This window comes from Pristiophorus japonicus, chromosome 3 (genome assembly GCF_044704955.1).
Source record: "Pristiophorus japonicus isolate sPriJap1 chromosome 3, sPriJap1.hap1, whole genome shotgun sequence".
NCBI lineage: Eukaryota > Metazoa > Chordata > Chondrichthyes > Pristiophoridae > Pristiophorus > Pristiophorus japonicus.
In genome coordinates this window covers 41,197,504-41,215,296 of record NC_091979.1, presented here as the reverse complement: position 1 = coordinate 41,215,296, position 17,793 = coordinate 41,197,504, and the positions used below count along the sequence as shown (strand labels likewise).

The window sequence follows — 17,793 nt, the reverse complement described above, 5'->3', positions numbered from 1 at the left end:
GAGTTACCTTATGGTGATAGATTGAGTAGACTGGGTCTTTACTCGTTGGAGTTCAGAAGGATGAGGGGTTATCTTATAGAAACATTTAAAATAATGAAAGGGATAGACAAGATAGAGGCAGAGAGGTTGTTTCCACTGGTCGGGGAGACTAGAACTAGGGGACACAGCCTCAAAATACGGGGGAGCCAATTTAAAACCGAGTTGAGAAGGAATTTCTTCTCCCAGAGGGTTGTGAATCTGTGGAATTCTCTGTCCAAGGAAGCAGTTGAGGCTAGCTCATTGAATGTATTCAGATAGATTTTTAACCAATAAGAGAATTAAGGGTTACGGGGAGCAGGCAGGTAAGTGGAGCTGAGTCCATGGCCAGATCAGCCATGATCTTGTTGAATGGCGGAGCAGGCTCGAGGGGCTAGATGGCCTACTCCTGTTCCTGATTCTTATGTTCTTATGGTCCCTGCTTCTGTCAAGTGTTATTCCCAGGTTCTTGCTGCCTAGGTGGGGTTTCCCCCCCCTGATTTATACTTTTCTATAATCTGGCCCATCTCCTTTGCCCACATATTTGTCTGTGCCCTGATGATTGGGTTATTCTAGTTACAATCTGTCCCATTTCCTTGATTACATTTTGTCTGTACCCTGTTGATTAGTGTATTCTAGTTACTGGTGACGCTAAGGAAGCATGACTATCAAATTTCAATTGGTAATTCATTTTATGTTCAAGGCAACTTAACTTAGCTCTTGGGGGTCTTTCCATTTTATGTTGTCATAACCTGCATATTTCCACAGAATGAAATCATATGTCCATGAAGAATGTATAGACAATCTTGCAATAAATTAACTTTAAAGCGTCCTTGTGTCCTGGCTGAAAATGGAAGAAATGTTATTAAAACAAAATGATCTTGCTGATTAGGTGGGAAAGTAAGCTGTGAGGAGAACGCAGAGAGGTTGCATAGAGATATAAACAGGTTGACTGAGTGGCCAAGAACATGGCAAATGGAATACAATGTAGGGAAGTGTGAAGTTATCCTCTTCGGTAGGAAAAACAAAAAAGCAGAATATTTTTTGAATGGCGAGAGAGAGGAAAATGTTTGCATTGAGAGAGGAAAAGGTGTCCTTGTACATGAATCGCAGAATGTTAACATGCAGGTACAGCAAGCAATTAGGAAAACAAATAGAATGTTAGCTTTTGTTACCAAGGGATTAGAGTATAAGAGTAAACTGCAATTGTACAGGGCATTGGTGAGGCCACACCTGGAGTACGGTGTACAGTTCTGGTCTCCTGAGCCAAGGAAAGACATCGTTGCACTCCCTCTAAGGCAACTAAGGTTCACGAGACTGGTTCCTGGGATGAAGGAATTGCCCTATAACAACAACTTGCATTTATATAGCACCTTTAACATAGTGATGCATCCCAAAGTGCTTTACTGGAGTATTATGAGATTAAACATGACACCGAGCCGCATAAGTAGAAATTAGTGCAGGTGACCAAAAACGTGGTCAAAGAAGTATGTATTGAGGAGCGTCTTGAAGGAGGAAAGAGAGGCAGAGGGGTTTAGGCAGGGCGTTCCAGAGCTTGGTGCCTAGGCAACAGAAGGCATGGCCACCAATGGTTGAGCGATTATAATCTGGTATGCTCAAGAGGGCCGAATTAGAAGAACACAGACATCTCTTGGGGCCGGTGGGGGGGGGGCGTTGGCTGGCTGGAGGAGATTACAGGGATAGTGGGGGGGGGGGGGGCCATTGAGGGATTTGAAAATAAGGATGAGAATTTTATAATCGAGGCATTGCTTTAACCGGAAGCCAATGTATATCAGCGAGCACAGGGGTGATGGGTGAGCGGGACTTGGTGCAAGGACATGGGCAGCTGAGTTTTGGATCACCTCTAGTTTACGTAGGGTAGAATGCGGGAGTTAGTCAAGTCTGGAGGTAACAGCGGTGGGGATGAGCTGAGCCAAGGGCAGAGAGGGGCGATATTAAAGGTGGAAATAGGCGATCCTTGTTATGCTGTGGATATGTGGCCAAAAGCTCCTTTTAGGATCAAATATGACACCAGGTTGCGAACAGTCTGGTTCAACCTCATACAGAAGTTGGGGAGAGGGATGGAGTCCGTGACTAGGCCTGTATTCTCCAGAGTTTAAAAGAGTGAGAGGTGATCCAATTGAAACGTATGTAAGGGGGTTGAGTATTGTAAGGGAATAAAGATGTCCCCAAAGTGAAAGTAAACAGACAGATGGTCACTAAAGTGGACACTGAAGGTCGTGAATTGATCTGACACACAAAATGGTCCAGATTAAAGGGCTTATCAGTATTAGGAGGTTGTGAGGAGTCAGGAGTTTCTCCACCTCACGGTAGGGGTTGTAATATATCGCCTATTGACAGATTGTATGCAAAATTCGTTTACGTATGTAAAGCTTGCTTATAAAACTACAAGCCGAGTTTGGGGAGCTAGGACTTGCATTAAAACATAGGACCTCAAAGGTAGTAATCTCAGGATTGCTACCAGTGCCACATGGGAGTAGGAATGGCAGGGATAGCTAAGATGAATATGTGGCTTGAGGAGTGGTGCAGGAGTGAGGGATTCAAATTCCTGGGACATTGGAACCGGTTCTGGGGGAGGTGGTACCAGTACAAACCTGGGCAGGACCGGAATCAATGTCCGAGGGGAAGTGTTTGCTCGTGCTGTTGGGGAATGATTAAACTAATATGGCAGGGGGATGGGACCCTATGCAGGGAGACAGGACCCTATGCAGGGAGACAGAGGGAAGTAAAATGGGAGCAGAAGCAAAAGATAGAAAGAAGAAAAGTAAAAGTGGAGGGCAGAGAAACCCAAAGCAAAAATCAAAAAGGGCCACATTGCAGCAAAATTCAAAAAGGGACAAAGTGTGTTAAAAAGACCAGCCTGAAGGCTCTGTGCCTCAATGCAAGGAGTATTCGCAATAAGGTGGACGAATTAACTGCGCAGGCAGCTATTAAGGAATATGATATAATTGGGATTACGGAGACATGGCTCCAGGGTGACCAAGGCTAGGAACTCAACATCCAGGGGTATTCAACATTCAGGATGGATAGACAGGAAGGATAGACAGAAAGGAAAAGGAGGTGGGGTAGCATTGCTGGTTAAAGAGGAAATTAACGCAATAGTAAGGAAGGACGTTAGCTTGGATGATGTGGAATCAGTATGGGTAGAGCTGCGGAAGACCAAAGGGCAGAAAACGCTAGTGGGAGTTGTGTACAGACCACCAAACAGTAGTAGTGAGGTTGGGGACAGCATCAAGCAAGAAATTAGGGATGCATGCAATAAAGGTGCAGCAGTTATCATGAGTGACTTTAATCTACATATAGATTGGGCTAACCAAAGTGGAAGCAATACGGTGGAGGAGGATTTCCTGGAGTGTATTAGGGATGGTTTTCGAGACCAATATGTCGAGGAACCAACTAGAGGGCTGGCCATCCTAGACTGGGTGATGTGTAATGCGAAAGGACTAATTAGCAATCTTGTCGTGCGAGGCCACTTGGGGAAGAGTGACCATAATATGGTAGAATTCTTTATTAAGATGGAGAGTGACACAGTTAATTCAGAGCTTAGAGTCCTGAACTTAAGGAAAGGTAACTTCGATGGTATGAGACGTGAATTGGCTAGAATAGACTGGCGAATGATAGTTAAAGGGCTAACGGTGGATGGGCCATGGCAGACATTTAAAGATCACATTGATGAACTTCAACAATTGTACATCCCTATCTGGAGTAAAAATAAAGCGGGGAAGGTGGCTTAACCATGGCTAACAAGGGGAATTAGGGATAGTGTTAAATCCAAGGAAGAGGCATATAAATTGGCCAGAAAAAGCAGCAAACCTGAGGACTGGAAGAAATTTAGAATTCAGCAGAGGAGGACAAAAGGTTTAATTAGGAGGGGGAAAATAGAGTATGAGCGGATGCTTGCCGGGAACATAAAAGCTGACTGCAAAAGCTTCTATAGATATGTGAAGAGAAAATGACTAGTGAAGACAAACATAGGTCCCTTGCAGTCAGAATCAGGTGAATTTATAATGGGGAACAAAGAACTGGCAGACCAATTGAACAAATACTTTGGTTCTGTCTTCACAAAGGAAGATACAAATAACCTTCCGGAAATACTAGGGGACTGAGGGTCTAGCGAGAAGGAGGAACTGAAGGAAATCCTTATTAATCAGGAAATTGTGTTAGGGAAATTGATGGGATTGAATGCCGATAAATCCCCAGGGCCTGATAGTCTGCATCCCAGAGTACGAAAGGAAGTGGCCCTAGAAATAATGGATGCAATGGTGATCATTTTCCAACAATCTATTGACTCTGGATCAATTCCTATGGACTGGAGGGTAGCTAATGTAACAAAGAAGGGAGAGAGAAAATGGGTAATTATAGACGGGTTAGCCTGACATCAGTAATGGGGAAAATATTGGAATCAATTATTAAAGATGAAATAGCAGCGCATTTGGAAAGCAGTGACAGGATCGGTCCAAGTCAACATGGATTTATGAAAGGGAAATCATGCTTGACAAATCTTCTAGAATTTTTTTGAGGATGCAACTAGTAGAGTGGACAATGGAGAACCAGTGGACGTGGTGTATTTGGACTTTCAAAAGGCTTTTGCCAAGGTCCCACACAAGATATTGGTGTGCAAAATTAAAGCACATGGCATTGGGGTAATTTATTGACGTGGATAGAGAATTGGTTGGCAGACAGGAAGCAGAGAGTAGGGATAAACGGGTCCTTCTCCGAATGGCAGGCAGTGACTCGTGGGGTACCGCAGGGCTCAGTGCTAGGACCCCAGCTCTTTACAATATACATCAGTGATTTGGATGAAGGAATTGAGTGTAATATCTCCAAGTAAGCTGGGTGGCGGTGTGAGCTGTGAGGAGGACGCTAAGAGGCTGCAGGGTGACTTGGACAGGTTAGGTGAGTGGGCAAATGCATGGCAGATGCAGTATAATATGAGGTTATCCATTTAGGTGGCAAAAACACAAAGGTAGAATATTATCTGAATGGCGGCAGATTAGGAAAAGGGGAGGTGCAACGAGACCTGAGCGTCATGGTACATCAGTCATTGAAAGTTGGCATGCAGGTACAGCAGGTGGTGAATAAGGCAAATGGCATGTTGGCCTTCATAGCTAGGGGATTTGAGTATAGGAGCAGGGAGGTCTTACTGCAGTTGTACAGGGCCTTGGTGAGGCCACACCTGGAATATTGTGTTCAGTTTTGGTCTCCCAATCTGAGGAAGGACGTTCTTTCTATTGAGGGAGTGCAGCGAAGGTTCACCAGACAGGATTCCCGGGATGACAGGACTGACATATGAGGAGAGACTGGATCAACTGGGCCTGTATTCACTGGAGTTTAGAAGAATGAGAGGGGATCTCATAGAAACATATAAAATTCTGACGGGACTGGACAGGTTCGATGCAGGAAGAATGTTCCTGATGTTGGGGGAAATCCAGAACCAGGGGTCACAGTCTCTGGATAAGGGGTAAGCCATTTAGGACCGAGATGAGGAGAAACTTCTTCACTCAGAGAGTTGTTAACCTGTGGAATTTTCTACCGCAGAGAGTTGTTGATGCCAGTTCGTTGGAAATATTCAAGAGGGAGTTGGATATGGCCCTGACGGCTAAAGGGATCAAGGAGTATGGAGAGAAAGCAGGACAGGGGTAGTGAGGTGAATGATCAGCCATGATCTTATTGAATGGTGGTGCAGGCTCGAAGGACTGAATGGCCTACTCCTGCACCTATTTTCTATGTTTCTTACAAATGGGATTTTGGAAAAAGTCTAAGCTTGATGGTAAATGAACCATCAACTGTACAGACTGATAGAAAATGGAAACTTGCATATTCAGTACAGAACAACATCTACCAAGGACAGTAGAGAGTTAGCAGTCTGGAAACATAGATAGTTTTGTCTGGAATTCGTGGGAAAGCGATAAGAAACCAGGTGGATGGGAACGAGATAGCAAACCCTGGGAAACAAGGTTCATCAACACATCATGAGGAACTGAGGCAAAGTTGACACTGCTAAAAAAACACATTCCAGAAGGTTGACATGTGCTGGGAGATGGACAGGTTGGGAAACCACTCAGCAGCCAGTCTGATAATGAAACTCCGCTGATAAGCTATAGGCCAATAGAAGTTTTGTATGAGGGTCGCACACCTCAAAACTATATAAATGTGCTTGTAGAAACCCATGTATTTCGAAGGGTTCATTGGAACTCTTCCCCTGCATATACTTGAAGAAAGATCAGTTGAACCGAGATTTCGTCTGAGTGATTCCGTGGTCGCTATACGTGTGGGTGTCGATCCCTTATTTCGGGGGGCCCATCTTGAAGAAAAGTCTTTTTACCCCAACACATATAACATTCTTAAGGGGCTTGACTGGGTTAATGCTGAGAAAATGTTTCCCTGGCTGTGGAATCTTGAACATGGGGTCACAGTCTTAAAATAAGGGGTCGGCCATTTAGGACTGAGAGGAGAACAGCTTTCTTCAATCAAAGGGTTGTGAACCTTTGGAATTATCTACTCCAGAGAGCTGTGGATGCTCAGCCTTTGAATATATTCAAGACAGCGGTTGATTAATTTTGGGGGAACGAAGGAAATTGAGGAATACGGCGATAGTGCAGGAAGGTGGAGTTAAGATAGATCAACTATGATCTTGCTGAATGGCTGAGCAGGCTCGAAGGGCCAAATGGCCTGCTCCAGCTCCTATTTCTTATGTTCTTACGTATCTTTAATAGATTTACATTGGAATTCAAGCTCTGCAAGTCACCCTACAATATTGATAAATGTTTTGGCTACAGTCTATAAACAAACTGCAGGCTAAATGCTGTTTTGCACTCACTGGAGAATCTAGGAGAACATATGTTGAAGTCATGCCTTATCCTTTCTTGTCACTTTGAGATTCCCGAAGAATATAGCTGAGATTCGGTTAAGGTTACTGTCGAAATTCCTTCCAATTTTAATTTTAGGTGCTCGGTGCCTTTAAATTTGCTTTGCGGCCTTTTTTCCAGTGTTGGAGATGGTGAGCGGCCTGCATGGGATCTCCCGATCGCTGTGCGGCCGCGCTGCTTAGGGAGAACTGCTTTAAGGATCCATCTGAGATCTCGACACCGTTGAATTTTCAAATTAGGTATCTCGTGTCTTTACAATCTGTATCATTATTAAACACCATGGTCGATCCATTGTAAATACACTTGGTGACAGATCACACTAGAACTGTAACATCAGTGCAAAACAGTTTATTGACACAGCAAATTGTACAAATGCAGACTAAATCCAAAGTCTGGGCCTGACCCGACCAGAGCAACATTTCCTGGAGGAGGAATTTGCTTCATGGTCAATTCAGGCCTTAACACCTGATTAATACTGCACACCTTCAATATTGGGGCAAAGCCGAAGTTCCTTTGTCGATGCCCACTTCCTTAATTGTCATTACAACTGCCAAGTGGCTCTACTGGTGCAAAGATTTCTTCTGTCTCTTAAAACCTTTAGATTTATGATTTTTAATTTAGTAAACTTGTCCATTAATACAAGAAAATAACTTGGCATTTATGACCTCAGGATGTCCCAAAGTGCTCTACAGCCAATTAAGTATTTTGAAGTGTAGTCACTATTGTAATATAGGGAAATGCAGCAGCCAATTTTCACCCAGCAAGGTCCCATAATGATAACATAATTTGTTTTAGTAATGTTGATTGAGGGATAAATATTGGCCAGGACACCGGTGACAACTCTCCACCTCGAAATACTGCCGTAGGAATATTTTATGTCCACCTGAGAGGACAGACAGGGTCTCTGTTTAATGTCTCATCTGAAAGACTGCAGCACTTACTTAGTACTGCACTGGAGTGTCAGCCTAGATCTTGTGCTCAAGCTTCTGAAGTGGGACTTGAATATTCTGAGACCAGAATGCCACCACAGAGCCACGGCTGAGTACTGTGTACTGAGTACAAGCTTCAGAGCACTAATTTTCTGTGTCAGCAAAGTCTGTTGCTTGATTTTAAAAGCATGCAGACATCCAGTCTGTCTAGAAATGGAGCCATTTGTTTATGGCATTGCGGATTCTCAGACCCATAATAACTTTGATTTAAACACGCAGCACAACTGACAATTGTCATTGCAAAGCCAGCTCATCAGCCTGAGTTCTTGTATGCAATTTACAACCGGACTGGATTTTAAAATGACTATGCACATTATCCAAAGTGAAAGGATTGGACATGCTCACCAGATCCACCAAAAATAAATTCAGTAAACTGTTCATCTTCGATTTTAATTTTAAAAGCATATTTGCTTACTGAGGTAGAGGCAACATGACTCAAGAGGAAGGGCATTACTGTCAATTTTGACCAAAGGATTGCACTAACCCATGACACGTACTTCACTGGTTTATGTATCTAGTATGTGTACTAGATACAGTAATAGCATGTTAGTTTTAAAATTGTATTACACCTGATTTTCTTTTCTTTTGATGCTTTTACTATTGTAATTTTCTAATCGTTTTAATTTTTATTTCCTTTTTTATGTTCCCTTGATTTTCCATTTACTCTTTTTATTTACCTTCCATTCTCCTTCACCTTTTAATTATTTCCTATTTATCCCATTCAATTTCTTACTTCAATAATTCTTTGTTTTACTATTATTTCGTGTTTTTTCTTGAAACAAATATAAAATGGGTGCAGCCCGTTGAGATGTCCTGAATCGAGAGCAATCAAAAGGAAGGAAATAATCCTGAATGTGAGATGGCATGATTGCAATTTTGGAATTTTCTGTTGGCTGGCAGAACAAATTATGTTCTATTAATATAATTGTCGAACATATTGGACCATATTTCTTTCAGGAACTGGAGATCAAAAAAGAAAAGGTCTTAGATTTAAATAGTGTAAATAAAATAATTATATATTTTTTCTCCAACACAGCAAACTCTCGTTTACCCGGATTGTTTGGGGATTCGGCAACTCTGGGTAAACAAATTTTCCGATGGGGCGAGTTTACGTTTTTAAGTTAATATTTGAAGGTGATAGAACCACCCACAAAATATTTTATATATATCATATATATAGATCTTAATCTCTTTCCAATGAGTTATTTAGATTGAAAATCGATTTCATAACGTTTCGAAATATAAAACAAACCGTTTCAAAGAAAGCCATTCAGAAAGCACTTGGTCGAGTTTGTCGAGCTTCGGCTTTCGCAAATTCTTGTGGGACATTGCCTTCACGGACGATTCAGAAGCAACGGTGAAACTTTCTAAATCTTTCTTTTGCTTCTTGATGTCATAAATTGTTGATGATCCAACTTCATATTCGTCCATCGAAGTACGCACATTTCTGCCAGCTTTAGACTTCTTTTATAATTTCTCATTTCTGCTGAATGTTCAATACTTTGTGTTTCCTAATGCTGCTTTTAGTGCTGTCAGAAGGCATTTTTTTAATTGTTTGATTTCACGGTGTTTTGAGCAAGTACACTCGACAGACTGATGCGTTGTAATGAATGTGTGTGACAGTTGAAAAGTGAGCAAGAAATCTACGCCTGCGTCAATTTATGTGCAATTGAGCAACCTGTCCACGTTTGCGATAGTTGAAGTGAGCGAGATAGTCACGTGTGACAAATTGCCGAATCTTGCAATATTTTTAATTCCGTTACGGCGGGTTTTCCGTTACATTCGTATCCGGGTAAACGAGAGTTTACTGAAGATAAAACTTTTTGAAAAATAGTCTTTGTTTTCAGATTATGGGCTTTGTCCCATGGCAAAAAACATTTTGACAATAAACAAGAATGTAACAATGCAATTTAATTTGCCTTATTCTTGAGAAAAGAGAAAACGTCTAGGGCTCAATTATCCCGGGTCATTTGCGCGTTATTTTGGCGTGCACCATTTTTTCTGGCGTAATTATTTAATTCAAAGTTTCCTCCTGAAATCTGCGCTGGCGTAACTGCTTTAGTTACGATTTTTCTACGTTGTTTTTTTTTGACGTTCCTTCATGTCTGCGTCAGTTTTAGCATTTTTCGCAGTTTGCCTAAAAAAATTTTATCTAGCCACTCCCGAAAAACCTTCTGGTGAGTTAACAGAAAGCAGCGCACATTGAAAAATCGGCGCTGAAAGACGCCATTGTTTTTCAAAGAAGTTTTTGGAGGGAGTCTCTAATATCCATAATAAAGTTGAACTTTTTTTTACCTTTCAACGGAGTACATCCAAGTTTCTTGGATTTCTGAAGATTTCATTTTTTTCCTTGCCACCGAATGTCTTCAAGTCGGGCTGCAGGGTTGAGGGGTCGTAGCGCCAGCCGTCAGAATTGGAAAACAAGCCCGGGGGGTGGGGGTGGGGTGTCGACTGGAAGGCTTCTGCACTGGGCACAAGACTGCAATGAGTTGGGGGAGGGGGGGGTGTTGGTGGAGAGAAGGGGAGAAGTCACAAGACTGCAATGAGTTTGGGGGGGGAGGGGGTGGTGGAGGGAGGAGAGAAGACCATCCATACAGACCTTGGGGATTGAGAACAAAGATCCTGTCCTGCCTGTTGTGTTAATAGTGAAGCAAATAATGACTGATTAAAATTTAATGTAAAATATATTTTATTCGAAATTTAACAAACAGTTCTTTGTACTTCGCTTAACTTTAATAAAATTATTCTTGTATCAAATATAACTTACAAAAATCTTTTAAGTTGAGAACAACAGTTGCAACAGCAACAATAATAATAATAACAACAGTAGCAACAAAGAAAGGCTACACCTCTTGGGTAGTGCGTACCTGTTTGTTCCCTGCCCCCCCCCCCGAATGTGGAGGGCCTGGCTTGGGGCTCTTCAGAGGCTGGTGTGGGAATTGGAGTGGGATTGGCAGTTGATTCTGTCAATGGGCGCAGGATCTAGGCATGTTTCCTTATTGCAGCAGCTAACTCTAACATGTTGTCTCTCGTGCCCTGACAGTGTATCAACAACCTGCAACATTCCCTCCCTCATGCTGATCAAAACTGTCTCAACTACCTGTGGCCATCTCTGACATTCCCTCCCTCATGTTCACTGACATCATTCCCATTTCTCATGAGTGTTGTTACTTCTCCCGACAGTCTCGCTACCTCATCACCCACCCTACTGATGGTATCCAGGAGTGATTGCGTAAGGTCAATGCTCGCCCCAATCATTGCCATCATCTGTTAGATCCTGCACCTCAGGAGAGTGAGGTCGATCACTCCTTCCCCTCCTCTCCATGGGTGCGGCTCGCACCCCACCACTGGGACCCGCAGCCTCGGAAGGTGGGGTCCTGGGTGTGCCTCGCTGCACCACACCACTGGAACCCGCAACCTCGGACGTCTGGAAACCATGGAATGTCCCACCAACACTCAAATCACTAGTCACTGAAGGGGCTGGCACCTCAATGGGCGGCACCTGCATCTCCACCAAAGTCAGTAAAACAGTGGGGGTTTCATCCATCTCCATCCCCTTCACCCTCATTCTCTTAGTCTGGAAGGTAGGATTGGAAGATGTTCTCCTCTTCAGGCTCGTCCTCGTCGGAATAATCTTCTGCATCGTCAGGGTTGCCCTCAAATTCTGCAAAGTATAACAGAACAGACAAATGGTTAGCAGCAGAGGAGGGGGCAGGATGGCATGAGCAGGCTCACACAGCGCAGGCAGCAGACTGATTTGAAGGACCACGATGAATAATAACACATTATATCAACCGAAGCGTAGCTGATGGAGACATCCCCATGAATCGAAGCATGGCTAGCCTGCGCAGTACTTAACATTTAGCAAAGCCAGACTGTGGAATTTGCAGGACTTGCCCTTTCCCTCAAGTGTGGGCCCAGCTTGTGCAGTGGTGGTTGCTTTTCTCCAGGCAGGACCCATCAAAGCAGCGACCCCCTCTTCCAAGGATGTCAGTGGGTGCCGATTTGCCGGGCCTCCTCCTGTTCGAGTTCTTTCCCTTTTGTTGAGTGCCACCTTCCTCTGCAAAGTTGGAAATACAACTTTTTATAGAGGGTGTCTTTCTGCTGGGTGGGACATATACAGCTGGTCACATTTACAATTGCAATTCCATTGAATAAATTAAAATATTATTTACACTAACTATTTGACCAAGGTCCTGCCACTTTTTACACTGGCCTCCAGATCTTGTAGTGGTCACCATTGCGTAGTAATCTTCAGCAACTTGGTTCTAGGGTTTCTTCATTTCTTTGGGTGGAACTTTTATGTGACCTCTGCTGGTATCCAGCTCCTGCCATCTGGCCTCAATCACAGTAACTAGTGCCTCCATTTTATTGTCCTGTAAGAAATTCTTGGTCCTTGCACCGCGTTGCATCTTGTATTGTTGCAGATCTGATTTTTCCAATACTCTCTCAGCACTCCTTCTCGCACAACTGGCTCTTTAAAAATGGCCGATTGCCAACCCAGAGCTGCACTGCGCATGCGTGTCCATTGAAGTAACGTCAAGAACGTCACTTTTTTTGGCGCGCATGCGCAGAAGGTGTGGCTTCGTTTTTTTCGGTGCAGACAGCAGGCTCCACCCCCTGAGGCGACTGAACATGCTGCGCGGCACCAAATTTGAATTATACATCGGGGAAACTTTGGCAAAATATTTCTGGCCAAGAAAAGCGGGCGTAACTCTGGCAATATGCCAAAAAATGGGCTTGGGCAAAATTGAGCCCAGAATCTTTTATACTTTAGATAGTTGAAGAATTGTTGCTGTTGATGCAATATTTGAATTGTGGCTGCTTACTCATAATAAAATGTGACTCACTCATTTTTATTTCTTCCCGGTCCATCTCCCCATCCCCTGGGGTACTAACTAGTGATATGACAGCAACCTTCCCATAGCTTGCTCATGTGACCATTCTTCATGGATCAGCTTGGATAGTGAGCGTCAACCAGCTTAGTCAACTGTGGGGGCATCACAGCTGGACCCCATCAAATGTGAACGCTTTGGCCATGTTCATTATTTTGCGATTCGGATCATTATTTTTTCCATCCACATTCTGTGTAATGTAACCAAGTTTGCTGATGATTCAAAGATGGTGGGAAAGCAAATTGTGAGGAGGACACTCAACATCTACAAAGGGATATAGACAGGCTAAACGAGTGGGGGAAAAGAATTGGCAGATGGCGTATAATGTGGGAAAATGTGAGGTTATCCACTTTGGTAGAAAAAAAGTGAAAAGCCAAATTATAATTTAAATGGAGAAAAGTTGCAAAGTGCTGCAGTACAGAGGGATCTGGGAGTCCTTGTGCATGAAACACAAAAAGTTAGTATGCAGGTACAGCAAGTAATCAGGAAGGCAAATGGAATGTTGGCCTTTATTGCAAGGGGGATAGAGTATAAAAGCAGAGAATATCTTCTACAACTGTACAGGGTATTGGTGAGGCCACACCTGGAGTACTGCGCGCACAGTTTTGGTCTCCGTATTTCAGGAAGGATATACTTGCATTGGAGGTTGTTCAAAGAAGGTTTACTAGGTTAATTGCGGAGATGAGGAGGTTGACTTACGAAGATAGGTCGAGTAGGTTGGGCCTGTACTCATTGGAGTTCAGAAGAATGAGAGGTGATCTTATTGAAACATGTAAGGTAATGAGGGGGCTAGGCAAGGTGGGTGAAGAGAGGATATTTTCACTCATAGGTGAAACTAAAACGAGGGGCCATAGTCTCAGAATAAGGGGCCGCCCATTTAAAACTGCGATGAGGAGGAATTTCTTCTAAGAGCTGTAAATCTGTGGAATTCTCTGCCCCAGAGAGGCTGGCTCATTGAATATATTTAAGGCGGAGATAGACAGATTTTTGAGCGATAAGGGAATAAAGGGTTATGGGGAGTGGGCAGGGAAGTGGAGTTGAGTCCATGATCAGATCAGCCATGATATTAAATGGTGGAGCAGGCTGAGGGGCCAAATGGCCGACTCCTGCTCCTATTTCTTATATTAAGTTTACGTAAGAACATGAGGCCGCCCGTGTCCTAACTCGCACCAAGTCCTGCTTACCCATCACCCCTGTGCTCGGTGACCGACATTGGCTCCCGGTTAAGCAACGCCTCCATTTCAAAATTCTCATCCTTGAGATAGGGAGGGCCACTCTGTAATCTCCTTCAGCCTCACGATCTTCCAAGATATCTGCACTCTTCAAATTCTACCCTCGAGTATCCCTGCTTATAACTTCTCGATCATTGGTGGCCGTGCCTTCAGCTGCCTAGGCACTAAGCTCTGGAACTCCCTCCCTAAACCCCTCCGCCTCTCTACCCCTCTTTCCTCCTTCAAGACGCTCCTTAAAACTTAACTCTCATCTGCCGTAATTCCTTCTTGTATGGCTCGGTGTCAAAAATTTTTTTGTTGGTCTTATTACACTCCTGTGAAGCGCCTTAGGACATTTTACTACGTTAAAGGCGTTCGATAAATAAAAGGTTGTTGTTGTTCCTCCACTCCGACATTGAGTCCTGTTGTCGTGTCCCATCTAATATCTTTGCTGAGGTCAGCTAATTCAGCACAGACCAGGGATAAACTTGAAACTATTCTGATCTGTTTGAATATTGCCAATGCATTTGCCCACTGGGCGAACTCTCATTCAATTTTTGTTCCATTCTGCAATGATAAAAGGAACCTTTTTTTAAAAATTCTTCAGGATTTAGGTATTGTGTTTGGAAAAAGTGGAGAATTGTGCAAATGGTGACGTCAAGTGCAAATCTGTATATATAATGCAGTGCAAAAATAATGGTTGGATTCCTCACCGCCTCCTTCAATGGTTCTCTGCATCGACTACATTACTGCTTTATTGTTGTAATCGTGTTTATTTTCCAATAGATATTCTTGCTGTACAGTTTTGATGCAGGGATGGAGGTGCTTTCTCCCCGCCTCCCCCCCCCACCCCGTAATATTTGATGCAAACTGCTATCCGGGTGCTATGGCTTCACTGTGGATTTAACTTTTAGTATCAAAGGGGTGCCTTGTCTCGTCTGTATGAGATGAGATTGGTGTTTATAGGAATAGCTGTCGACTGAGATGAACTTCATGGGACACAATGATTCCTCTTCCTTTTTAAAATAAAAAGGAGAGACATTCTGGAGGCCAGCAAATCAAAGCTGAACAGCTGAGATATGAGAATGGATAGATATTCTTGCAGTTTTCTTGATTAGGTAGGAGTTAAGTTATATTTGACATTCCTTTTCTTCAGAAGATCAAATATGTAGAGTACTGTTGCTTCTAACTGATCTGAGAAAGGAGTGCTTTTGATGGGCTGAATGATCTTTCATCAGTTTATGCATTTTTTTTCCCAAGTTGTGTTTTTCAAGTTGTTTTTTTGGAATGTAGATTTGGTTGATTAACTATTATTTCATATTATGAATCCAGATTTTACGGTGTTACAGAGAAGTCCTACCCTATTCAAAAATGGGAGAGTTCATTGCTCTTAAACGCATTAGCACTCTTCCAAGTTTCTGTACCATGTGTCCCTGGGGAAACTAAGCTTGTAATGTTGCATTTTTCCCCTCGCCACTGGGGGAACTATTGCTGCTGCTCCCTGCATTGTTGTACTACTGCATTTAAAAAATATGCTTTTTCAAAAATAAATACATTTGAAGATTGTGTGTGCCTTTATGATGTAAAGAAGGTTCTTGACAGCAGATTGATAATGCACCTTGTGTAATTTACTATTGGTACTGGCGATTGGATCCCTGCTGTAACTCCTTGGTCAAGTGTATGTTGAAAGAAATCGCACTTGTATGTCTTAATTCACAAACATCGTTCCATAAAAATCTTCTGAAATAGTGAACAAGTAAAAAGTAGTCTGTACAAGATACTGCTTATGAGCATGCAGCTCCTTAATATTGAGGTCAGAAGAGTTTGGAATAGATAATGAAGCCGACATTTTATTTGCCAAAGGAAATTGATGACAGCTGTTCAAGCAGCCTTGCTAAAGCCTCCCATGAGATGCTTGAGGCAGACTCCAGCAGTGGGTTTCGATAGCAGTAGGCATTGTCATTTTCTTGCCCTTTCTTTCTGATAGAGTCTTTGCTACGAAAGGCTTAAAAACTAAGTTACAATACCTTTCTACCTTTTAGACTTACAGCCATCCTGAACGTTGATCTGTTTGGACTCTGCACATACCAGTGATGAATATGTTGGGGTATATCTGTTTTAATGCTCAGTGGACAGTGTGTACTTAGTCACATAGCACGTGAGAGCATGATTGATCATTGTCTGGATTGATTGCAAATAGAATCTGTTGAAGCAGAGGTGGTGACTGCGATTGTTAAAGCGAGGGATGATGAGAAAACTAATCTGCAAAAAAATGTGTGCTTGTAAGTGAATGCTCTGTATTATGAGCTAAAATACAGAAAATGCAATGTTTTAAAAGGGAGTAGAATGTGTCATGAAGAAAAGCTTAGAAATCTGCAGTCTTCTCTGCTCATGTGTTTTAGATGTCATTTTGAAAAGAAATGGGGGTCACCAGATAATAGTCGTGTTGTGTAATGTTTAAATCGGCTCTATTACTTAGCACCTAGGGATAGGCGATAGCTTTATAATGAAGCATATTCTAGAATGGTGATTGAGGAAATGTGCTTAATATTTTTTTCTTTTTATCTAGATAAAAATTTTGATGATGAAGATTCTGTGGATGGAAACAGGCCATCTTCTGCCAGCTCCACATCCTCAAAAGCTCCCAGTTCACGACGCCCTGTCGGTGTTGGTAGCAGTCGTAGACCAGGTTCGTCTGCAGTTGGCTCGAAGAGTGCATCAGGTGATAAATACATCCGTTGTCTAATTTGCTATATGTTGCAACATAATTTGCCCTGTGATCACCTTTTCAAACATAGAAATGGATAGAAGTTGGAACAGAAAAACAGGCCATTCCTTCCAACCAGGCCATGTGCTCAAATAGTTTTAATCACATTTACTCACCTTGTTCCCATATTCTTTATGCTGTTTTCCATCATCCACCTATCCAAACTAATTCTGTGGATGGTATTTTTATGCATCAGGGATTTCTAGTCAGTAGTATCAGTTGAAATAAAATGAAAATTTCTTACTTTTACACAGAATTTGTGCATTTGCACAAACCATTTTGTACTATCAATTTTTTCACACGTAGAAGAGATTTGCATGGAACTTGATCCATTTTTAACCTGCCCTCCTCGACTCCCAAAAGGGGTAAAACCTTGCTTCTTGTCGTTAAAGGGAAGTGGAAATTCTGGAAGTTTGTTCTCCACAATGATGCTGATATTTTGTCATTTTGATATACAATGCAGCCGATGCTAGCCTTTAAGAAGCAGGTAATACTTCCAGAATTCTGTCGACTGGAAGCATTGATCTGTTTTTTAAATGTGGCGAGTTTTATATCAAATGTCAGATACTCTGTTGAATTTAAATTTCTGATGAAGCATAAAGATGCTATCAGTGGACATCTTCGTAAAATTTGTCTCATTAACCTCTTTTAAAAAAAGTGATCTTTATCGAAAAACTAAATGGCATAGGAGTTAAAGCTCTAGTGATTGTATATTCTTTTTGGCTTGGTAAATACTGTAATGTATAATCCTTCACTCCTATAGGCAAGTACAAGTTTATCATTATGTTTGAAATTAACATTACAGATTAATTGTATTTATAAATCCATGTAAAGAAAAGCTTGAGTATGTAGTCCCAACTGTACCTTCAAACAATCAAATGTTGCGACTGTTGTGTAAGTAAATATGTCACCTATTTTGGCATATAGCAACGTGATGAACAACCAATTGAAAGGTCTGTAGCCCAGGATACGTAATTTCTTGTATAATCTAGAACTTTCTGGTGGCTATGCAATCGTTGGTCAGAT

At 42.3% G+C, this 17,793-nt stretch overlaps 1 protein-coding gene across 6 annotated transcripts in view; it reads left to right on the top strand.

The window, feature by feature from the left end:
* Positions 1-17,793, top strand: part of clasp1a (cytoplasmic linker associated protein 1a) — a 426,315-nt gene that overhangs the window by 200,381 nt on the left and 208,141 nt on the right. For all 6 annotated transcript variants that reach the window (XM_070875296.1, XM_070875295.1, XM_070875293.1 and 3 more), the window contains exon 9: positions 16,570-16,722. In XM_070875296.1, the coding sequence (XP_070731397.1) occupies positions 16,570-16,722 (153 nt within the window). The remainder of the gene's footprint in view (positions 1-16,569; positions 16,723-17,793) is intronic.